The sequence below is a fragment of the Meriones unguiculatus genome, chromosome 17 (assembly GCF_030254825.1).
Source record: "Meriones unguiculatus strain TT.TT164.6M chromosome 17, Bangor_MerUng_6.1, whole genome shotgun sequence".
In the NCBI taxonomy this organism is placed as follows: domain Eukaryota; kingdom Metazoa; phylum Chordata; class Mammalia; order Rodentia; family Muridae; genus Meriones; species Meriones unguiculatus.
The window spans coordinates 4,296,554-4,320,853 of NC_083364.1; the positions used below are offsets into that span (position 1 = coordinate 4,296,554).

Sequence of the window (24,300 nt, forward strand, 5' to 3'; positions counted from 1 at the left end):
GTCCATTGGATGCACTTTCACTTTACTCTGATGCCTCTATCCATATAAACACTCTCACTATGTCAAGGGAGCCTTGTTCACAGCATGCCTGACTGTCCCAGAAATCATGACCAGACAGATAAATTATAATGACCAATTAACCTAATCTAGAAAACCCCTTATATATATATGAACAGGTGTATAGGTATATATATATATATATATATATATGAGATGGAATGGTAAGATGACACAGGAGGTAAATGTACTTGCTGCCAAAACTGAAGACCTGAGTTGGTAGAGGGAGGAACTAACTCCCTCAGGTTGTCCTCTGACCTCTATGCCAAGTCATGCACACAAAATAAATAAATTTAAAAATAAAATATAACTAACCATCACACCCACCTTCCTAGAGATCTGTGTGGTTCATATAAGCTCATGCCCCTTACTTGTGATCATGACTTTTCTTTTTTTTTTTTTTTTTTTTTTTTTTTTTTCATTTCTTTGCACCAAGACTGGCCTAGAACTTGCAATTCTCCTGCCCTAGCCTCCCAAGCACTGGGAAAACACATGTGTCCCACCACAAAAAAAACTGTTCAGGCAATATGCTCTTTTCTGCCTCTATGAGTTGTATACTCTCACTCAAACAATTCATACCTTCATTTCCTCCTGAGACAGGGTTTTTCTGTGTAGCCCTGGCTGTCCTGGAACTCACTCTGTAGACCATTCTGGCCTCGAACTCAAAAATCCACCTGCCTTTGCCTCTGGAGTGCTAAAGTTAGAAGTATGTGCCACCACAGCAGAGCCGCAATCCACAGCTTTACAAAAGTTGAGGTGAGGGCACGTGGCTCAGTGTGTGCCTAGTGTGCACGCACACATCCGTGCACAGGCACAGCTTTGTGAGCTTTGCCTCGAGAGACTAACACATCCATTCACTCCAGACAGGGCACCAATGACAGCCCAAAGAAACGCTTCCATTAAAGTATAGCTTGGTGACACAATAGTTTAATTTGCTTCATTTCCAAGAACATGGGTGAGGGATTGGTTACTTACAGAATCACTGGCAACTTACAATTGGCTATACCACGGGAGAAAAAACTCTCATTCTCCCACTCAAACCATTAACTGCCTACAGTTCTTCAAGGAGGGGTGGGGCTATATTAGTCCTTCTTCCTAGCAACCATTAACTGCCCACAAATCCTCAGGAGGACTCTGTCCTCATGATCCCCTCACCTGAAATCAAAATGTAATGAGCCCAGTCTTGTGCAAGTCTCTTGAAAATAAATGTGGATGCAGAGAGGACAACAACCATGTCATACCCAGAGGACAGCATTCTAACACACACGCAAACATACACACACGTGGCTGTAGTCACATCAGGTGTTTCTTCTATCTTGTATCTGTCACCTGGCCCTGACATCCCATTCTAACCAATATAACCTCACTTTATGCTACTATGTGATTTAGCAACTCACACACCTTCACTTGGAGGGATTTCCCAGTCACCTGCCCTGAAGGCCTCACCCTTATCTATAGCTGGACCTCTGGTGCCAGGCTGCCCATGCCCTGGAGACCAGCCATCAGCCTATGGTCTTGCCTTCCCACAGCCTATCAAACGGGACTTGATCCTGACCCCCAAGTATATATATGTGATTGGGAGAGAGAAGGTAAAAAGGGGACCAGAGAAGGGTCTGATTCGTGAAGTCCTGAAGAAGAAATTGGAAATTCAGGCCCTCCGAGGGGTGTCCCTCAGGTAAGGCCAAGTGACCACCTCTCCTGTAGTAACCTACTTACCTGGTGTTCCTCAGCTGCCTGCTTGCTTGTTACCAGTGTAACCTTGGGTGCTACTATACGTGTAGCTCTCTTGCCCCTACCTGCCACATTCATTTGCCCCTACTTTCACGACCTTCAGCAAACCAATTACATCTTGATTTGGAGGAAGGGCACACGTCACAGCGTATGAGTGGAGGTCTGTGTGACGCCATTCCACCATGTGGGTCACAGCAAATGTATTTCAGATTCAGACCAACTTTCATGATCTTTGTGTGGAAATAATTTCTGTCCCTCTTCCTACCTGACCTCTGGTCATTCCCAATTGCAACCTTCCCAGGCTCCTCCTGCTCCCTTTCCCAAACTTGATCCTACTAGTCAGATCTTCCTGCACCCCACTTGATACTTTCCTGCCTTTTCCCAGCACCCGACAGGATGACTTCTTCATCCTCCAAGAAGAGGCTGCTGACTCCTTCTTGGAAAGCGTTTTCAAGACTGAATTCGTCAGCCTTCTGTGCAAGCGCTTTGAAGAGGCAGCACGCAGGCCCCTGCCCCTCACCTTCAGTGACACGTAAGCCCCTCAACCCATGGCTGGCTCTAGCATCATTCTAGGCCCAGCCCAGCACCGTGCTCCTACCTACTGCAGGTCCCCCTCACGGGTGGGGTATGGAAGAGAGACCGCAACTGGCACCCCCAAACTCCCTTCTCTCCCCCAGACTACAGTTTCGGGTGAAGAAGGAAGGCTGGGGCGGAGGCAGTACCCGCAATGTTACCTTCTCCCGAGGGACAGGTGACTTGGCTGTGCTCAAGGCTGGGGGCCGAGCTCTCACTATCAGCATCAGGGACGGACTGCCTAAGAGCACCAGTAAGTCTGAGGGAACCAGAGGTGGGCATCTTGAGGACAAAGTGGTGAACTTTGTGGGAACAGAGTCAGAGAGCCTGCTCTAGGGGGGCCTAGGCCGATAGGGTATAAAGGAAGACATCCCGCCTTATAGAAATGATCAATGAGAGGGAGGAAAACATGGATGGGCATGGCCAGAAAAACAATCCTATGCTGTCAATAGATGGTGTGGTGTGTCCTGTAGAAGGAGAGCTCAGAGAGTAGGAAGGGTGAAGAGTAGGGTCAGGAAAGATGGAATCCCCACTTGCAATAAACATAGGAGAACCAGTGAACATGAGCAGAGGCATGGTCTCAAGCTGAAGAAGGACTGTTGGAGGACCTGAGTCAAGGACCTAGTCTGGCCACTATTTAAATCTATCTCTGCTTTCTTCTTTCAGAACCTACAAGAAAGGGGTTAGCCCATGGAAGACCTCGAAGGTCAGCACAGGCCCCGACTCGAGCAGCCCCTGGGCCCCCCAGAGGTAAGGAGCTAACTCTTAATGCTTAACTCTTAATGCTGTGGACTTCACAATCTAACTACAACAGTGTCTCACCTTACCATAGCTCCCCATCTACCACAAGATGCAGTATAAGCATAATTGGAAATACCTTTAAAATTCTACTCTAACAGCATGTAATACCAGCACTCAAGGAGGCAGGGGCAGGCAGATCTCTGTGAGTTAGAGGTCAGCCTAGTCCACAAAGCGAGTCTAGGACATCCAAGGTTACACAGAGAAACCCTGTCTTGGGAAAAAAAAAAAAAAAAAAAAAAAAAGCCAGGCGAGGTGGCATGGGCCTATAATCCCAGCACTTGGGGAGGCAGATCTCTGTGAGTTCGAGGCTAGCATGATCTACAAGAATCCAGGACAGCCAAGGCTACACAGAAAAACACTGTCTCAGAAAAGGAAAAAAAATAAAAGATCCTACCCTACCCTAGCTAGTCTGACTTCTCCAACATCCAACACAACTCCATCGTCTTGAAACCTCTGCTTAGACTTGCCATCTAAATCCTCCACTCATACACCAGTAGTAGAGTACAGAAAGCCATAGAAATCCAAGTGTGTTGACCACACAGGGAGTTCGAGGCACCTGAACTACATAAGACCATCTCAAAAATACATACATACATACATACATACATACATACATAAAAATCTGGGCTGGATGTGGAGGTGAACACTTTTAATTCCAGGACTCAGGAGGCTGAGGCAAGTAGATCTCTGGAAGTTCAAGGTCATCTTGTTCTACATAGTCAGTGCCAACCCAGCCAGAGCTACACAGTGAAACCCTGAATCAAAGGAGAAAGGGAATGTGGAAGAGGAGTGGGGAAGAAGAGAGAGAGGATGGAGAAAGAAAAGGTAGAGGAGGAGGAAGGAAGAAAGAAACTCACAAATTCCTCATCAATTAAAGATTCTTGTTGCATAGCTTGGAGGCCACAATTCAACCCTCAGATCCCAAGTGAAGGTAGAAAGAAGGAACCAACTCCATAGAGTTGGCCTCAGACTTCCATGTGTGTGCCGTGGCATGTGCCCCACATATACATCATACACACATACAATCATAATATATAATTATTTCTTTTTGTTTTGAGACAGGGTTTCTCTATGCAACACCTTTGACTGTTTTGGAATTCACTCTGTAGATCAGAGTATCTTCGAGCTCACAGAGATCCACCTGCCTCTGCCTTCTCAGTGCTCGAAAGGTGTGTGCCACCACGCCTGGCAATACATAATAATTTTTAAAGCCATTCACAAAATTCCTCTTCTGCACTTGTAAAGTTTCCCTCTATATCCTCCTACCTCCAAGGTCCCTCATTCAGACTCTGTTATTTTCTTTTTGTTTGTTTTGGTTTGTTGTTGTTGAGACAGGATCTCAACATGTAGTTCTGAAACTTACAGAGATCCACGTGCCTCTGCCTCCTCAAGTTATGGCGTTAGAGGCAACATTATGTTTTTGTTTTTGAGACAGGATCTCTCTATGTGATTCTGGCTGGCCTGGCTGGCCTGGCCTAGCACTTAAAGATCCATCTGCCACTGCCTCCTCAAGTGCTGGGACTAAAATCACTCCTGGCCCTCAGACACAGTTCTGCCCACACTGGGTTGAGAGTGGCTGCATCCTCTGTCAGGCTCAGAACTTAAAGCTGACTCCTCTAATGGTCACAGCTACTCACGATAGATATCTCTGTGTTTGCTTCCATCATAGGCCTGAATCGAAATGGGGTACCACCCTCTTCTAGGGCAGGGCCTCTACCCATGGAGATCACATCTGGAAGGAATTCCCAGAGGCCCCCTCAGGGCCCTCCATCCTCAACCCTAGGAGCCAGCAGACGTCCTCGGGCGCGGCCACCTTCTGAACACAACACAGAATTTCTCAACGTGCCTGACCAGGGTGTGGCAGGGTAGGTGGGGAAGGGGGGAGGGCACAGCCCCAGGAGGTGGTCATGGGACAGGGGAGTATCTAGGGCTGTGATGAGACCCATGCTTCCCCTACAGCATGCAAAGGAAGAGAAGCATAGGGCAGAGACCTGTGCCAGGAGTGGGCCGGCCCAAGCCTCAGCCACGATCACATGGCCCAAGGTGCCGGGCACTGTACCAATACATAGGCCAAGATGTGGACGAACTGAGTTTTAACGTGAACGAAGTAATTGAGATCCTCATGGAAGGTTTGTATTCTGGGGCAGAGGTTAAGAGTGGGGACTGTTCAGAACCCTGACAGAATGAGGCAGCCACACATTACTGCATAGCTTTCCCATCCACTCAAGAACAGACGCAAGGGCCACTGAGATGGCCCAGTGGATAAAGGCTGTTACCACCAAACCTGATGACATCAGTTCCATCACCAGGATCCACATGATGCACATGATGGAAGGAGAAAATTGACTCTGACCTACACACACACACACACACACACACACACACACACGGGAGATAGCACCATGATTAAAGCTTTGCCTCGAAAATATGAGGACCAGTTATGATTCCCAGATACCAGTAAGTGATGGGTGGGTATGGCAGCCTATCCATAATTCCAGACTCAAAAGACAGAGACAGAATCCCCAGAGAAAGCTGGCTGGCAAGCCTAGCCACATCACCAAGCCCTGGTTCTGACTGAGGGATTCTGCCTCAGTGAACAAGTTATATGAGCAGAAAGGATAACCTGTAGGGTCTTCACACACACATGGGCCCACATACATGGGCACCTACACACATGCAAAAACATGCAACACAGGGGTACATACTGTTCACACACATTACAGAAAAACAAAGTGTAATAAAAATTAAAGCTGAGTGCAGTGGTACACACATTTAAAAAGATAGATAAGTAGATGGATGGATGGATGGATATATATATATATATATGAACAGGAGTGTCCAGCTCACAGCCTCACCAGAGTGGAATCGTCTGGATAGCCTTGTCTCTGAACACCACCTCCTGAAGCACCTATGGCTATGGCCTCATTTCATCACACCTCATGTCTAAGCCTCTTTATTATTTCATTTTATTTCATTTTGAGACAAGGCCATGCTCTGCTGCCTAGAATGGGTTTGAATTCATTATCCTTCTTCCCTCAGCCTTCTGAATGCTGGGATGACAGGTAAGCACCACCTTGCCAGGCTGTAGCCTTTATTTTATCAGTAACAACTGACTTCACAAATCCTTGTGAGTAGGAAGGAAGCTGAGTCCAGGTTTCCCTGCTCATTTCCTACTTTTGTCCTCTGGGATGACCCCAGAAGGATTCCTCACACACTCCAAAAGTGGATAGCAGGGGGCCCTGGATACACCTGGGGATTGAAGGAAGGGATTTATAGAAGGAGGTGGTTTGATAGAAGACTACAAGCAAATCATCTAGAGAATGAGAGGACTGAATGTAGGTCAGTGATAGAGCACTTGCCTCACATGCATGACGTGATGGGTTCCATCCTTCTCAGTGTAATGGAGGGATGGAAGGGTGGAAGGGTAGGAGGGAGAGGGAAGTCGGGTGCATGGAGGACATAACTCAGTCAGTAAACTGCTGAATGTAAAACACTTGCCTAGCATGTAGAAGGCCCTGGGATTCAATCCCCAGCACCCTCTTCGGATCCAAATGCTGGTAGCCATGAATGGTGGCACATACATACAGTCCTAGAGCTTCAGAGACTGAGGACGGAGGATTGGAGAGTATAGAGACAACGCTGGGCTACTCACAGAGACAGAATCAGTCTCCAAATGAAACAGAGTGTGATTACTCATGCCTATAATCACAATCCTCAGGGGACAGAGGCAGGAGGATAAAAGAGTCCAAGGACATCCTCGAAACATAGCACACATGCACACATCCTTGTGTGTATGTTTATGTATCTGAATGTATGCATGATCATGTGTCTGTGTGCTTATGTATGTGTATATGTGTACACACATATGCATTCCTGTGTTTTACCAAAGCTGCACACATGTTATGGCATACACGTAGAGGTCAGAGGGCAATCTAGGGCCAGTCTTTACCTTCTACCTTGTTTGAAACAGCGTCTTTTGTTACTTGCCACCATATATATCAGGCTAGATGACCCAACAGTTCCCAGGGAGTCTCCTGTTTGACCGCTGAGCTGGACTAACAGATGTGTCACATCCCATTGTATCCAGCTCTCACGGGTTCTGAGGAACCCGTCTCAGGTCCTCACACATGCGCAACAAGCATTTTCTTCACTAAGCCATCTCCCCAGCCCATCCATAGTATATTTAAAGACAACCAGAGCCACATGAGGCCATGTCTCAGAAGCAAAGAAAAACATTATCCAAGATGAATAAAGTAGACAGAGGAGGCATGTGGTCTTTCTCCAGTGTCTCTTCTCTCCCACAGATTCTTCTGGCTGGTGGAAGGGCCGGCTGCATGGCCAGGAAGGTCTCTTTCCAGGAAACTATGTGGAGAAGATCTGATTGTCTACCCACCAGCCAGCCTGCTTGGCTGCCAGGGAGCCACGCCCTACCAGAGGGAGCCTTGATTACTCTGCACTGGCCAGAACGCTCAGGCCTGAGGCCTCCAGCCCAGTGGGGGCCTTGTATATGGAGAATCAGCACTGTAGCACCCCACGCCTGGTGCTAGTTTCCTGCGGGTTGAATTGCTCTCCAAGTCTCCATTTTATCACTTATCCAATAGGATTTGCTGCAGTATCTACCTCCCAGCCACCTTGTGTGTATGAAATGAATCAGGTCCTGCCCTGTGAGCAAAGGGCTGTGCACGGTCCAGGGTTAGGGAAGTTTGACAATCAGGCCTTTCCATCTTCTCTCATCACTGAGGCAATAAACATGTCAGGTAAAAGCAAGGAGTAAATTACTGAGTTCTGGGGCTGGGAATATGGCTTAGATGGTGGGGCACTTGCCTTGCAAGCATAAGGTTTCATCAGGACAGCAGAAAACTGGGCATAGTGGTACACGCCTATGACCTCAGGACTCAGGAGATGGAGATAGGGAGATCAAGAGTTCAATGTCATCCTTGACTATGTAGCTGTTGGTTTTTTTAAACTTTAAAAATATTTATTTAGCGTGTGTGTGTGAGAGTGTATGTGTGAGTGTGTGCATATGTGCACACACACATCAGAAGACAACTCTGAAGTTAGTTCTCTCCTTCTACCATGCAAATTCCAGGAGTCAAATCAAACTCAGATGATCAATCAGGCTTGGTGGTGAGGGCTTTAACCCTAGTGGGGATATAACAAGCCCCAACATAGCTGATTTTGAGGATGTCATGGGCTATATAAGATCCTTTCTGTGGTGTGGGGGTGGGGGAGGTAAGGAAGACTGCCCAGGAAAGCCATTCTGGTCCTTTTCACTTCAGCTTTGCCTCAGGAAACCAACCTTTGCTGTAAAAAGAAGCACAAGGATGCAGCTGGGCCACATCTGGCCTCTTGTTGGCCGATCATTCCACAAAAGCATTTCACAGTCCTTGAGTGTGGCTGAACCACTCATCTATGAGTTCTTTTACACTCTATTGAAAGAGTACTTGCTTAACATGGATTACACCCAGAGCTAAGAGAGACAGACAGACAGAGAGACTTACTATATACACCAGGCTAGCCTTGAACTCCTACAGATCTGTCTGCTTTGCCTCCTAAGTGCTGAAATTAAAGACATGCGTCCTCTGCCTGTTTTCAAAAAATAATTTTAAAAATTAAGATTTATTTATTTTAAATGTTTTAAAAAATTTTGATACTATAAAATAATCATTTACTTGTCCTAAATATATAAAGGCAACCTAGTCAATGTGTACAGTGTCATTTGTAGCCAGGCATAGTGGTACACACCTGCGATACCAGCACTCGGAGATGGAGGGAGGTACATCTCTGTGAGTTTGAGGACAGCCTGATCTACAAAGCAAGTCCAGGACAGCCAGCCAGAAGTGTTACACAGAGAAATCCTGCCTCAAAATAAATAAATAAATATTTGAAAATCATGCCATTTGTATGTATGTGTTTTTAGGGCTAACCATTTGACACTGAACAACCAGTTGGTGTGTTCTTCCATTCTCAGCATTCCTTAGTTGTCTATAGTTCTCTGTCTAGTGTTTAGGCCTCATGATCTTACACATACACACACACACACACACACACACACACACACACACAGAGTTACTTTTATGAAGGAACAGAGTCAGGGAGATGACTCAGCAGGAAAAGGTGCTTGCTGTTCACTCCAGCAACCTGCATTTCATCCCCAGAACCCACATAAAGGTGAAAGGAGAGAACTCACTGTGCAAAGTTTTACTCTTTCATGGGCCCCCTCCCACTAATAACACATAGGGGCTGGAGAGATGGCTCAGTATTTAAAAACACTGACTGCTCCTCTAGAGGACCTGGATTTGATTCCCAGTACCCACAAGGTGGCTCACAACCATCCACAGGACTCCAGCCTCAGGCTATCTAACACCTTCTGCCCTGGGCACTAGGCACACATGTGGTGCACACATACACATGCAGGCAAAGCACTCATATACATAAAATAAAAATGGATAAATATCTAAAATAATAAAAATAGTACATAAATTGTTAGGGGCAGTGAGCTGATTCAGCAAGTAGAGGTGCTTTCTACCAGATCTGACAACCTGGGTTCCATGCCAGGGACCCCACATGCTGAAAGGAGAGAACCAGCCCTGCTAGTTGTTCTGTGACCCCAATATACACATGTGGCATATACAGCTCAATATACACAATGTGCCCGTCAGCAAAAAATTTAATTAAATTTAATTCTAATTTGTAAATAAATGAATTTCCATTACAAAAAAAGGAGGAGCTGGGCTATAGCTCAGTTGATAATGTTTGCTTCGTGTGCATGAAGCCCTATGTTCCAACCCAATGCCAAAATGGAAGAAAGAGGGAGGGTGGAGGGAAGAGACTGGTAAAAAGGAAAGGATAGGAACAAAAGAGAACAAAAATAAGGTCAAGGATGTAGCCAGAGAGAGTGTTTTCCTATCGTGAAGAAAGTCCTGGGTTCCATAGGAGCACCCTTTTAACCAGGTATCTATGGTACACATCCCATCACCCCAGTATTCAAGAGGTGAAAGCAGAAAAACCAGGAGTGCAAACTCATCATGGCTACAAGACAACCAAGGCCAGCCTAGGCTACACACAAAGGGAGAGGAGGAGGAGGAGGAAAAGAGAGTGGAAGGAGTTTCCAGCCTTCCCCTTCTATCTCACCACACAGGTTGTTCTCCCCTCCAGCACTTTGCAGATATAGTCCCCTAGCTCCACTAGCTTGGAAGATACCCTGTTTACCAGAAGTTAGGCTTCTGAGCAGGGTTGGGAAAGGTGCTGGGAGTGGAGGGGAAAAAAAGTGGCTTGATATATTCTAACAAACAGTTTTGAATATTTAGGTTAGGGACAGCCCCACGCTGTGAACTTCTGTCACGTACACACTACCCAGTCCTCAGTCCCACATCCTGTGGGCTCTTTCACAAAATTGCTTATATCCGGCCCCTCCTCTCCCTTCCTTGTGGCCTTGCTCTTTCCTCAGCCTAACCCCATTCTTCCTTCCCCAGCACACATACACCTTTGCCCATTGCAACAAAAGGAGACTGCCGCAAAAGCCCAGCTGGCCAAGTGCTTACCTAAATACACAAAGCCCTGGGTCAGGGTCCCAGTATGGCAAACAGCAGGTGTTGTGGTGTAAGACCTGGGGTCTCACAGCTCAGGAGTTCAAGATCGTGCCCTTCCCAGAAACTCCCCCAGACCACGGACTTGTAAAAGCAAGAAGTTTAATTTAACCATTGCACAATGGGGTCACCCCTGCTGGTCAGCAAAGAGTGGCACCGGGAGACAAAAGCCTTAGGTTTTTAAAAGAAAAATTGCGGGAAATTTGAAGTTGCAGTTTTGGCAATTTAGGATTGGATGAGGAAGCTATAAAGTAAGATAATTGGTTAGTCTTAGGTGCTCAAGCTTGGCCAGTCCTGCCAAGTGTGGATGCAGCTGCAATTGAAGGTAGGGTGGTTAGCTCATCCTTGAAGATTTGGCTGGAGGTCTGGGTCTACTCAGAAGAAGGATTGAGGCCATCTGGGTTCATTGCTAAGAAACACTATCTTGAAGACAAGGGTCTGGTCGTTCTTTTTGCTGAGTGGAGGTCATTGCTTGCTTGCTTTTTTTATATCTGTCCTCACAGATAGGGTCACATTCCTCCATTCTCTGGAAGGGTACTAAGAGGCTTTAGCTTAACCTGGACCTAAAACTCAAAACTATAGGCTTTAGAAGACATATAGGTTACAAAGTTGGTCTGATCCTTTCATCATCTCCTAGCCTCTGCTGGCATGTGTACTCACACAGATACACAAATACACATAAAGAAATAATAAATCTTTAAAAAGTAAAATTAAAGCAACTGTGCATGCCTGTAATCTCAGCACTCAGGGAGGCAAAAACAGGAGGATCTCTATGAGTTTGGGCCAGCCTGATTTTCAGGGAAACCCTGTCTTGAAAAACCAACAAAACAAAACAAAAAACCAAAAAACACCTGAAAAAGAGATTCTGGGGCTGTTACTCAGTAGACTGCTCAACTAGCATGCACAAAGCCATAAGTTTGATCCCTAGGCCTACACAAACCAGCTGTGGTAGTGTACTTATCATCCCAGCACTGGGGGAGATGAAGGCAAGAGGGTCAGCAGTTCAAAGTCATCTTCAGTTATATATAGAATTTAATACTAGTCTGCACAACATGAGACCCTGATGTGGGCTAAAACAATCCAGGAATGTTAGCACACACCTTTAATTCCAGTGTTTGGTAGGCAGAAGCAGTTTGATTTTTGTGAGTTAAAAAGCCTGCTTACACTGGTGCACGCTTTTAATCTCAGCCCTCAGGGAGACAGAGGCAGGCAGATCACTGTGAGTTCAAGGCCAGCCTGGTTTCAGCCAAGGCTACACAGAGAAACTCTGTCTCAAAAAACAAAACAAAACAAAAGTGCAGCTTGCTTTACAAAAAAAGTTTCAGGCTAGCCAGGGCTACGTAGTGAGACCCTATCTCATAAACAAACAAACAAACAAATGACAAACCCCTCAAATACCCTCTCACACAATGATAACAACAACGAATTGAAGAGGAGGCTGGAATTAAAAGTGTGTTACTACACCCAGCCTTCTTCAGTTTCTTTTGTACTGGGATCACAGGTATGTTACCATGTGATCTTTTAAAAAAGTAAGATATTTTTGAAGAGAGGGTCTGGGGTCTGGAGAGGTGGCTCAACATGCAAGCAATACTCTTACACCTAAAATTAAATCTACTTAATTTTCTTGGGGAAAAAAAAACAGAGTCTCCCTCATTGGTTGACATGCAGAGAATAAGTGACAGTTGAATGCTCAGCTCTAAATGTGACCTATATGTCACAGCTCTCTCTCCAGAGATCATCTTCTCAGATGAAATGTCAGAGTATAAGAATCAGAGATGGTTGATAACATCAAGAAAACAGTGATCTCTGGTAGGTTGACCACACACCAAGGCAAGCCCCACTTCCAAGAAAAAAGGGGCAACACAAACTTGATTCAGTGGGAAAATTAAAAAGAGAGAGAGAGAGAGAAATCTTAAGGTTCATTTGGAATGGATGGGATGGGAAGGTGGAAAGAGGGTGGTTATGGGAGAAGCTGGGGGTGGGGGTGAATATGTTCAAAATAGGTTGTATGAAATTCTCAAATATGTACCCAAGGATAATTTTGAATTTTTCATCTTCTTGGCATCCACATCCAGAGTACTGAGATTACAGGTGTATACCACTAAAAGGGTTAGACTAACTTTGTAACCTATATGTCTTCTAAAGCCTATAGTTTTGAGTTTTAGGTCCAGGTTAAGCTAAAGCCTCTTAGTACCCTTCCAGAGAATGGAGGAATGTGACCCTATCTGTGAGGACAGATATAAAAAAAGCAAGCAAGCAATGACCTCCACTCAGCAAAGAGAACGACCAGACCCTTGTCTTCAAGATAGTGTTTCTTAGCAATGAACCCAGATGGCCTCAATCCTTCTTCTGAGTAGACCCAGACCTCCAGCCAAATCTTCAAGGATGAGCTAACCACCCTACCTTCAATTGCAGCTGCATCCACACTTGGCAGGACTGGCCAAGCTTGAGCACCTAAGACTAACCAATTATCTTACTTTATAGCTTCCTCATCCAATCCTAAGTTGCCAAAACTGCAACTTCAAATTTACCCACATTTTGTCTTTTAAAAACCTAAGGCTTTTGTCTCCCGGTGCCACTCTTTGCTGACCAGCAGGGGTGACCCCATTGTGCAATGGTTAAATTAAACCTCTTGCTTTTGCAACGAGTCCGTGGTCTGGGGGAGTTTCTGGGAAGGGCACGATCTTGAACTCCTGAGCTGTGAGACCCCAGGTCTTACACTGTAATTTCAGTCTCAGACAGTGGAGACAGAGGATCCCCAGAGCAAGACTAGCCATACTGGTAAGTTCTATATTTGATTTTGAGGTCCTGTTTCATTGAATAAAAAGGGAGAACCATGAAGGATAATTCCCTACATCAATCTCCACCTCCACATGCACATGCACTAACACACAGGAACACCCCACAAATATGCATGCACATATACATGCACTACACACACACACAAATGGAAAAACAAATATTAGTGAATACATCAGAAATCACGGCTTCTCTCTCTTCCATGTCTCAAAAGGCCTAGAGGACCCACCCGAGTTCTCTTTCTGACCTTCACACCACGTCTTGATTCTGTTTCAATAGTGCAGAGGTCTCACTATTGCTTGGTGTTGGTATAATGTTCTTTTGAAATGTATACACCTTACCCTTGTTCATTCAAATGCTGATTTCAACCCCCACTCTCTGGTTTCAATCCAGATATTGCATTGTGATACTCATTCTAAGCATCCTGTCTCAACTCTGTGTAAACAGGCCAAAATAAAGCAACTAGACACAATGTTGTGCAAAAGGAGGAGCCAGAGGACAGGAAAGAGGGGAGGATCGGGCAGGAAATGAGTGGGAGGAGAAGGGGTGAGAGGAGAGCTAGGAGAGAGAGCTGGAGGAAAGATCTTGGAACAGCGTGGAGAGATAGACTGGACCTAATATATCACTAAAAGCAAGTATAATGTGGGAAATCTAAATGTTAGGAAACTATGAGGGCTTGGAGGTTTAGGAGGGAGTAACTATTGCCCCGCATTGTGTTCTAGGTTAATAAATTCCAGTGTTTGTGTGGTAATTTGGGTATATAGCTGTTTAAGATTAACAGCAAGCTTTACCAGAAGATATATCCAGTAGTAAATATTAATCACCACTTACAACAGCTTGGCAAAGGGAAGCTTGTTGTTGCCAGCTCAGGATATCTGTGCTAGCTTCCCAGAGCACTGTGATAAATCAGGCATCAAGGTACAGCTCAAGTCACCCCCCTCAGACAGGCTTCCCTGATTTCATCATTTCCACATCCCTTTTGTTTCTCATCTCATAGAATAGTTCCAAAATCATTTCTCTGCTGTTATTTTCTCTCCATTTTCAGTGGTTGAGTCAAGTCTCCCAAGTTTCCCTGGCAGTTTAATATGTATGCACTTTAGTAGGTCAGGCAGGGAACCTCACCAGTGCACTTGGGATTTATGTTCATACATCTGTATCTGTGGGATTTTCCTGTTCACAAAATCTGAAGAGCCACAGTTAGCTTGTTTCTCCCTTCGAGCTATTACAACAGATTTATTCTTACTGCAGATTGGATGTGCTGGGAAAAAAAAGGAGCTTGCTAGGAAGATGGCTCTGTACAGACACAAGGGTTCAGACCCACAGCACTCATGCAGATAAGGAAGAGTTTGGGTCCCCAGCATCCCTGTGTGGGAGGCATGCAGCTACCTGTAACCAGGGCTCTTGGGAGGTGGACACCAGGAATCTTCTGGCAAGCAAGGTAGCTAGACTAGTGGGAACTGATGAGCTCTAGCTTCAGAGAGACATTGCCTCAATAAAGTGGAGACCAATAGAGGAAAACAGTATCTACTTTGGGCCTCCACACTTAACTGGGTCACGTCTGTGCACACACACTCCGCTTGCATATGTATGTGCTATGGATGTAGCTTAGTTTGAAAAAGTGTTAGCCTAACATACATGAAAACGCTGGGTTTGATACGTGGTGCCACCTAAAACCTGGTGTGGAGGCATCAAGTTCAATGTCTCAGTATAAGGCCAGTCTGGGCTAAAAAATAACGGCAGGGGAGCTGTTGTCAATTTCCTCTAAAAATAAAGCCCAGTTAAAAGCAGACAGTATCTGTTATGCCAGTATTCTGAAGGCTGAGACAGGCGTACAGAGAGTTCGAGGTTAATCTGACCTGCTATACAAAAAAGACGAAAGATTGCTGTTTATTGCCTTTCCAGAGTTGGGGCATGCAGGGAAAGGGGTGGTGATGTCCATTTTGCAGACCATAAATTACCACGCTAACTAAGCAGCAGTCCAGCCTCAAGCCCCTCCTCCTAGAGAAGCGTCCAGGATTAGGCCACACCCTAGATCTCGCGAGATCTGAGAAACGGGGGGAGGGGGTGTAAAAATGGCGCCGACGTGAGCGTGAGCCCGCGTTGCTGAGGAAGTCGCCCCTACTGGAGCCGGAGCCACCGAAGACACAGGAACCAGAGATCGAACTAAGCAGAGGATGGTGAGCGCGGCACCCCGCACGCGGGCGCTTGGAAGCAGCGGGGGTTGACAGGGGGCGGTCCTGCCGCAGGAACCCTCTCCCCCCCCCGACCCGCCCCCACATCCGGGTCCCCGCCCGCCGCTGTCAGTGAGCGTTCTGCCCCTTCGGTTAGACCTGGCTTTGCTTGGGCCACGCCCACTGTGTCCGAGTCCATCCCCTATATTTAACACAGTCTTGCCCCGAGCTTCTCTTGAGTTCGTCTGCGCAGCTCTAGCTCGGCCAGCATTCTCCATCATCATACAATACACTCTAGGCCCTCCAGCATTTCCATGTTACTCCTGTAGGCCACGCCTCCTCCCCATGGTGCCTCTCTCCTGCCAAAGTTGAAGAGGAAGGGATGTTGATTATGGTACTCTTTCATGCATAATCCCTCATAGATAACCCCGACTGCACTTGGAATTAGGCAACAGACAGTAGTTTAAGTTTTCCCTTACCTCCCTTATCTGATCTTGCTGGTGACTCAGAAAGTGGGATGAAGGGGAATGGAGAGAGTTAGAAACCCTGAGTCTTGTGGACCTTTGGAGTAGAAGAGCTTCCTTCTGTCCTAGGGAATTCTTGATCCCTAATTCTAGCTACTTTTTGCACCAGGAGGAACCTTCCAGGCCCAGCCTTGACACCACGGAATCCAGCTTCAGTAAACCTGACAAGGAAGTGGCATCGTCAGATGTGGCAGCTACGACCACTTTCTCCTCTGTGGAGGAGCCAGGCCCTAACCAAACAGCCACACCACCAGTGTGGGATCGTGGAGGACCTCCAGAGCAGGTTGCCTCTTTAACCCCAGACAGTTGCCAGGCTGGCTCAACCAGTACAGGTGTGGGGACCAATGAAGACCTGAGGTTGCCCAGACGACGTCCACCACCAGGTGATCTGTGATGGGTCCTTCTGGGAATCACAGGACCTTCCATAGGACTTAAGTTGTGCAGGATAAGGAATTACAGTGTATCCTGTGTAGGGGAGGGGGATTCCTTACCGTTTACTGAGCATCTTGTCAGTATGTCAGGTATGGCTCCATGGGTGAACTGAACAAATCCAGCCCTTCCGGTCAGTTTATTCTAGTAGTGGGATGGGTGACAGGTCAGTAAGGAAAAGATAGATGACACCCATTCATCCTGCAGGGAAACAGATACCCTGCTCTAGCCCTGGCTGCTGTCTCAGTTTCCCCAGTGTTCGTGATCTGGCACAGCATCTCCGTACCCACTGCCCACCTACACAGTCACTGGAAGGTAAGATGAGGGTTGGAGACAGTAAAAAAGATTAGGGTGGAAGGTAGGCAGTGCCCCCCCTCCCCCCAAGTCTTAACCATCCCACTCCTCACTTGGTCTTTATCTAGGCAAGCTCTTCCGATGCTCAGCCCTGAGTTGCACTGAGAGTTTCCCCAGCATGCAGGAGCTGGTAGCCCATGGCAAGCTGCATTACAAGCCCAATCGCTACTTCAAGTGAGATCCTGATCTCTGTCAATTCCAGACCTTTAGCCCTTCCTAGTGTGTGGAGGAGGGTTGGGTTGGGAATATGAGTGTGGCCTGGGAAACCAGCCCCAACTGCATGGAAGAATAGGACTAAGTCACCCTGGCTACAGGCTCAGGTTGGCAGGGTAAGGTGTACATGCTGTTGTTCTGTCCAGTTCCACCTCACTTGTTATGTGGAACACTGCCACCTAAGTAAAATCGAAACTTGAAGTTCCAAGCTGGAGACCCAGAAAGAGCAAGGCTACAGTAAGGGAGGGCATGTAGGCCAAGCTTTACTTTGGGTGCATTGCCAGAGATTTCTACCTACATACCCTTTCCGCATCCTAGCCTCTGGGTAGCAATGGGTAGGCACTTTCCTGTTGCCTAAGAGACAGTCCAGCACTGTACCTGCCCCCAGGTGTGAGAATTGCCTCCTGCGCTTCCGCACTCACCGCTCGCTCTTCAAGCATCTGCATGTTTGTGCAGAGCATGCTCAGAGCCCAGCTCCACCACCACCCCCTTCCCTGGACAAAGAGCCACCTGTGCCTGAGCGCCCCACAGAGTCTGACTCTTCATCTACCCTGGGCCTGCCATTCCCACTACTTGAGCCTTTCACCTCTGCCCCCACTGGGCCCTTCATTCCATACTTGAACCCTGCACCCTTTGGCCTGAGTCCTCCACGACTGCGCCCATTCCTGACTGCTGCTCCAGGGCCACCAGCCTCTAGCACTGCCATCTGGAAAAAGAGTCAAGGTGAGTGTGGGAGTGGTTTGCCTGCAAAGCTGGTTGGACCCACCCCAATTCTGAACTTGACCCACTTCTTTCCTACAGGTGCTGCTGGCAGTCCAAGAAGACCTCAGGGCGGTTCCGATGCACCCTCAGGTGCGTGCAGGTGACCACCAGGGCAGGGTGGAGGGGCCTTTATTCCTGTGCCCTGTGTGGGCCTTGTGAATGCTGGGAAGCAGCAGTGCCTGTCCCTTAAAATACATGATTTTACCTTTAAAATGACTGGCACCTATGCCTTCATCTGCGTCGGCGTTCCTGTGTAAAAACTTGCGCCTTACCCATCTCTGAGTGGTCCTCTCCTGTGGTGGGTCCAGGGATGGCAGCCAAACTTGGTGCCTTCAATGATGGGTATTCAAGCCCAGGAGAAAGGATCCAGCCTGGCTGCACCCTAGAAGCTGAGGGGGATAGACACAGGGAAAAGTCTAATCTGCCCAGGCTGACATCCACCATTCATGGTTGAAAGGCCCTCTGCGGTTTGACCCAGGACTGACTGGGGCCTGCCTGCCTGCCTGCAGGGTTCGCGGCCCCCAGCCGCATCGTGTGGGAACACACGCGTGGCCGCTACTCGTGCATGCAGTGTGACTTCTCCACGGCCTCGCGGCCCACCATGACACTACACCTTCAGGACCACCGCCCTGGCGCCCCCACATCCCTGGTGCCAGGGTTCCTTCGTGCCAACATCCGGGCGGGTAAGGCTGAGAAATGTTCGGGCATGGAGCTAGAGGCAAGGGATGAGGCCCAAGCTCAGCCTCCCACTCAACTCCACAAGGACCCAACCCCATTTGCTCCTGGGGTATCACAGCTGTCAGAGGGGGAGAATTCATTTTTCTCACAGCTTTGAACCAGTTGTGTTGGGCTGGGTGGGAGGGGATGCAGTCTTTTTTTGTAATTTGAGGAGGAAGGGGACAATAAAGGTGCTATGTCTTGGGTCCCTTGCCCCTCAGATAAGATTTTTATGCTTCATTTTTTTTTTTTTTTTGTGTGTGTGTGTGTGTGTGTGTGTGAATGTGTATGTATGTACACACGAGAATATAATGCCCATAGAGGCCAGAAGAGGGTATGGGTATGTGAGCTGCCAACATGGGTTCTGGGAACCAAACTTGGGTCTTCTGTAAAAGCAGTATGACAGTGAACTCTTAACCGCTGAGCCCTCTCCTGTCTTCCCCTCAAATAAGCAGTAGGCTTCTACCTACTGGGTCTAGGCTCACACAATGTAGTAAGGGGACTTAGAATTGGCTTCACAGAACCTGACTCTCCTAAGTACTCCTAGCACTGTCACCTCAGCCCTGGAATCCAGGTCTCTACCATAGTGCCCATCCTAGCCAGCTGTAGATAGGGGCAGCCTGTGCCCACTGTTCTGTTCCACAACTTCCAGAAACCAGAGGGTTTTGTTTGTTGTTTGTTTTTCAGATATTTTTTCCTTTATTTAAAAAAAATCTGGTTATGGTAACACATGCCTTTAATCCGAGCACTCAGGATGCAGAAGCAGGTAGATCTCTGAGTCCAAGGCCAGCCTGGTCTGCAGAGGTAGTTCCAGGACAGCCAGGGCCAAACAAAAGAAACCCTGTCTTGAAAAACAACATCAAAAAAACATGATGGCTCACCATGTTCAAGTGCTTGCCCATGCAACACTGATGATCTGTTTGATCACAAAACCCATAGTGGAGTGGGAAAAAAGAATCAACTCTCCAGAGCTGTCCTCCTAACTTTCGTATATTAAAGCCCCATACTTAAAAGCATAGTGGCACACACCTTTAATCCCATCACTTGGCAGGCAGAGGCAGGTGGATCTCTGTGAATTCAAGGCCTGATCTAAGTAACAAGTTTCAGCTAGACTACACAATGAAACACTTGTCTCAAAAACAAGATGTGGTGACACAGCCAAGCACTTGGAAAGCAGAGGTGGATCATTCTTTACGTTCAAGGCCAACCTGGGCTACACAGCAAGACTTTCTCAAAAATGTTTTTTAAGTACCAAGAGTTAGGAAGACAGGAAGGGGCCTATGGCCGAGGTGTAACTGCATTAAGAAAATGAAAAAACAAAAACAAAGAATCCAAACAACAACAAAATGAAAATGGAAAAACCGTTAGGAACACATAGTGTGGGAAGCTAGATCTCAGCTCTGAGCTATCCTGGATTAGAGGCCAGTGGTTTCACAGGAGAGGATAAAGCCTCGGGTAACTGTGGTTAAGGAGGTGGGCATGGCAGGATGAAGAACTGAACTTCATCCTTGTTGTCAACAGACCCTCTTCTGCTACTGGATTCTGCCCTAGCCCTAGCTCTGGAGACTCTGGGGTCCCTGTAGAAAAGGATATAAAATGTAATTCAGTACAGTGTTTGCCTCACATGTACAAAGCCCTGGGTTCTATCCCCAAGACCATATAAACCAGGCATGCTAATGTATGCATACATTTCCAGAACTGGGGGGGGGGGGCAGAGTTGGGGAGTAGAGTCTGGATGATTAGGAATTCAAACGCATCCTGGCTAGATATGGGATACATAACATGCACCTCCCCCCACCCCACATACACACCAAGAAAATATGGTGCCTTGCTTCTGTTGCAGTCCAGAGCCAGACTGGCATGCATCTTGGGATTAGACATCCAATGTATTTTTCAGCCATTACCTGGAGACTGGTCTTACCTCTCTAGCTAGGGTATCCCCTGCTACCCCTGTCAGAGCATCTTTCACCAGTGCTCCTCAGTGGCTCATACAGCTCTCTGAATAAAGACTCCTGTTCTTGGACTGGAGAGATAACATAGTAGATACAAGCAGGATCTGAGTTCATATTCCCAGCACCCATTTTAAAACGACATGGTGGCATGTGTCTGTGACCCAGCACTGAATCAAGGCCGTCAGACCCTGGGGGCTTGGTGGCCAGCCACCTTAGCCAAAACTGAGTTGAAGTCCCATTAAAAGACCTTGCTCAAAACAAAGTAAAGTGACTGAGGAAGGCTGCATCTTCTTCCATGGCCATAATCTTCATAGCTCCTTTTGGGAATAGGAAAAACCCAAAGACCTCCTTGGTCACACCCCAGTTTGTCTCACTATTCCCTTGTGTCCTATCTCTAAATCAGAATTTTCTTCTGTCACCTCTTTGTCCTTGTATCTGTAGCCAAAAGGTAATACCAGACACTGCTAAGCTAGGTCCTCCAGGCCCTACATCCCCATCACAGCCCTCCTATCTTCTCTTTATTCAACCTCATTGATTGTGGAATCCAGAGAATGATCACAATGGCCATACTTGGTTTTGAATGAGTGAGTTTATTAAGCCAAAGTAAAATAACAAATAGCAAGTAATGTAGTAGGGAGGGGAAGGGAGATAAGAGACAGGTGGACACGTGAGACTTCCTGGCCAGCCAGTCTAGCAAAAAGTGAATTTCAGGTTCTGTGAGAGACCTTGTCTCAAAAAGTTGGAGAATTCAAGAGGAAGACAGCTGATAGCAACCCATAGCTTCTGCAAACGTAAGCACAGATTCATGCACCCACACAGGTGCATACACCACACAAAAAATAAAGTGGATGTCATAATGCTTGGGATCTTCTGGATGAACGGAGTTGAGAGGCAAGAATAGGGGATTTGGGAAATGTCCCTTTAGTGATTCCCATTCCAGAAACTGAGTAGTGGGGATGGAGGGACCCTACCAGGGACCTACAGAACTTCCACTGCACCACATTTACTGCCCAAACTACGTGCCAATCCTTGCCACTTTATAGATGCCCACACTGTGCCTTCTGAACTCTCATAATCCTCGACCTTCTCTGCTCAAGCTGGTACTACCAGTGTTCTACCCCCAACTCCCAGATAGCCAAAGTGTCCCAGCTTTCCAGCAGGGAGCACAAAAGAGTGTCAATGTGGGAGAAGGAGTTAGCCTGATCAGCTGGCAGGCACATACCTGCAGTTGCTCAAAAGAGGTTAACCTGAACAGATGGAGCAATTCCTGGAGACTTGTCTGCAGGGTCAGGTGCTGGGTCATCACTTGGGAATTGTCCACCAACAGTTTCGTCACCTGAGGGATGCCAGACTTTATCCGGAGTAACAGGTGGAGAGCAGCTGCAATCTTGGATCCCAGCTCATATGTCTCAGCCACTTGGACCATATTCCCTTCTTCAAAGAACTCCCGACTTTTCCACGATTATTTCTTTGGCCTTGATCATTTTGGGCTACTAGTTCCATAGTTTAGAGCCAGGTCACAGCCATGTGAACCAAATACAGTGTGAGAAGGCCTCTGGTGGCCATGCTGGGAGCCTACACACTGCCCTGTACGCTCTCCTACTTGGTCCCCAGGCTCCACAGAGTGGTCAGCCTGGCAATTTCCAAGCTGTCATTCACCCTTAGCTAGTAGCAGCTTTAATTGCCTGCAGTGTGCTGCTTGGCCAGTAAGTGTGTGTCACAGCATAAAGATCAGAGGACAGCTGTGGAGTTGTTCTTCCCCTCCACCTTGCATGGGTTCCAGGAATCGAATTTAAGTCATCCAGCTTGTAGAGCAAGTGTCCTCAACTCTATCACCACAACCCCCAGCCAGCTCACTGGCCCACTGTTTTCAGTTTTGAGATTGGGTCTCCAGTTACTAAACCTGAATTGAACGTGTAATTCACCTGCCCACACCCTCAACTAGTAATTGGGATTACAGGTATGACTTCTTTCATATCCCTACCTCTGACTCTACTCACCATGACTCTGGAAAGTCCAAAACCCAGACTTGGTCATCCCTATCCAGTTGAGATGCCTGTAAAATCAGACCCACCTCTGGGAACTGTGACCCAAGATGGCAATACAGAAGCATAAGAATTTTGATGCTGTGTGCTAAAACAAAGGAGGCCTATCTCTCAGCCTCAGCTGCTTTCTTTCCATTTAAATAATCTTATGAAACCTCACCTGGTTCATTTCCAAGAGTTATACATGTTCTTGCTACTTGCCTTGTATTACCCAATAGCAACTCAGCACCTAAGATAAAATATTCACTTAAGATTGGACAAAGCCGGACATGTCTTTAATCCAAGCACTAGGCAGGCAGTGGCAGGTGGATCTCTGAGTTCGAGGTCAGCCTTGTCTACAGAGTGAGTCCAGGACAGCTAGGGCTACAAAGAAAAAATAAAAAAACGAAAAGCAAAAAACAAAAATCCACAACCAAACCAAATCTCCCTTCTCCCCCCTAAAACCCTCCCCCCAAAATAACAAAAACCCAACCAAACAAAAAAAAAAAAAATAGATTTTACTATGTGTCCCTTGCTGGACTGGAACTCACCATGTAAAACAGGCTGGCCTCAAACTATAGGACTTTCCACTCCTCCTGTTTTTACCTCCCAACTGCTGTTTTATGTAGTTCTGGAAATCAAATCTAAGGCTTTGTGAATGCTATACAACAGAGCTACAAAGAGCTCTTATGTCTTTTTTTTTTTTTCCTTTGACAGGATCTCAACTTTTTTTTTTTTTTTTTTTTTTTTTTTGAGACAGTCTCCTGGAACTTGCTTGTAGACCAGGTTGGCTTTGCCTCTGCCTCCCAAGTGATGGATAAAGATTACTATATCCTGCTAACAGGATCTCAAATTTGTAGCCTGAGGCTGGCCATGCACTTAATATCTTGTTGCCCTCAGTTTCTCAATTGCTGGGAATCACAGGTTTGTGCCACCAGACCTGGATAGAACATGTACTTTCTTGGGTTTCTTTAATTTTCTAAGTCAGGGTCGCATTATATACCTCAAGCTGGCAAGTATTCTCACAAGTATTCTCACTTGTGCAACTGGAATCACCCTGCCAGAGTCTAAACAGTCCTCCTGCTCGGACCACATCCCAGACTGGTGATGTCAGAATCGCTGGAAAACCCTTCTGTTAACAGCTCAAGGAATTCTGTTTCAAATCTGAGAATCATAGCTCTGTACTCTGCTTTTGTTTCTGTGGGCTGAATCCTGCCGTCAAGGCTCTCCATTACCTGTATCTACCTTTGTCCCTCTGTGGACTCTCAAGAGCTGTTTTCATTTTCCTGTAATCCAGTTTTCTGGCTTCTCCTCTCTCTGCTTTCTCTAATGACTGGGAACTTAAGAGGTCCTTAAAACCCCTACCTCCCCTTACCCCAGTTATAAATCTTTAATACCATCCACCCCTAAATCTGCTATCCTTGTTGAGCCTTATGCTTTGTGTACTCAGTCCTGGCTGACTGGGCATTTGTCACCTTAACAGGGAAGTCCTGTTGAGAGTACAAGTGTTGAAACAAGGTAGATGAAACAACACAGGAGGACAGTCGTGTCCTCACCATTATACTAGCCATATCCTGGCTCTAACTTTTCAGAGACGTCTTAAA

General features: G+C 46.8%; 2 protein-coding genes across 5 annotated transcripts in view; both read left to right on the top strand.

Annotated features, from left to right (window-relative positions):
• The window catches only part of Myo1f (myosin IF), a 52,734-nt gene extending 43,678 nt beyond the window's left edge, over positions 1-9,056 (top strand). For all 3 annotated transcript variants that reach the window (XM_060370934.1, XM_021652871.2, XM_021652873.2), the window contains 7 exons: positions 1,587-1,732; positions 2,174-2,320; positions 2,466-2,614; positions 3,028-3,111; positions 4,832-5,027; positions 5,122-5,291; positions 7,467-9,056. In XM_060370934.1, the coding sequence (XP_060226917.1) occupies positions 1,587-1,732; positions 2,174-2,320; positions 2,466-2,614; positions 3,028-3,111; positions 4,832-5,027; positions 5,122-5,291; positions 7,467-7,543 (969 nt within the window). In that variant the 3' untranslated portion in view covers positions 7,544-9,056. The remainder of the gene's footprint in view (positions 1-1,586; positions 1,733-2,173; positions 2,321-2,465; positions 2,615-3,027; positions 3,112-4,831; positions 5,028-5,121; positions 5,292-7,466) is intronic.
• Positions 9,057-15,590: 6,534 nt separating this feature from the next.
• Positions 15,591-18,860, top strand: Znf414 (zinc finger protein 414). Of its 2 annotated transcripts, XM_060370937.1 has the most exons (7): positions 15,591-15,727; positions 16,355-16,628; positions 16,882-16,989; positions 17,097-17,202; positions 17,630-17,964; positions 18,043-18,093; positions 18,513-18,860. In XM_060370937.1, the coding sequence occupies exons 1-7, from the start codon at positions 15,725-15,727 to the stop codon at positions 18,836-18,838; spliced, it is 1,203 nt and encodes a 400-aa protein (XP_060226920.1). In that variant the 5' UTR covers positions 15,591-15,724; the 3' UTR covers positions 18,839-18,860. The 2 variants fall into 2 exon arrangements, with proteins under 2 accessions (XP_060226920.1, XP_021508564.1); XM_021652889.2 differs by lacking the exon at positions 18,513-18,860 and having other exon boundaries at positions 18,043-18,216.
• Positions 18,861-24,300: the final 5,440 nt, after the last annotated feature.

Coding starts and splice junctions, on each gene's coding strand:
- Znf414 (XM_060370937.1), top strand. Junction 16,629..16,881: donor CAGACGACGTCCACCACCAG/GTGATCTGTGAT, acceptor TTCATCCTGCAG/GGAAACAGATACCCTGCTCT. Junction 17,203..17,629: donor AAGCCCAATCGCTACTTCAA/GTGAGATCCTGA, acceptor ACCTGCCCCCAG/GTGTGAGAATTGCCTCCTGC.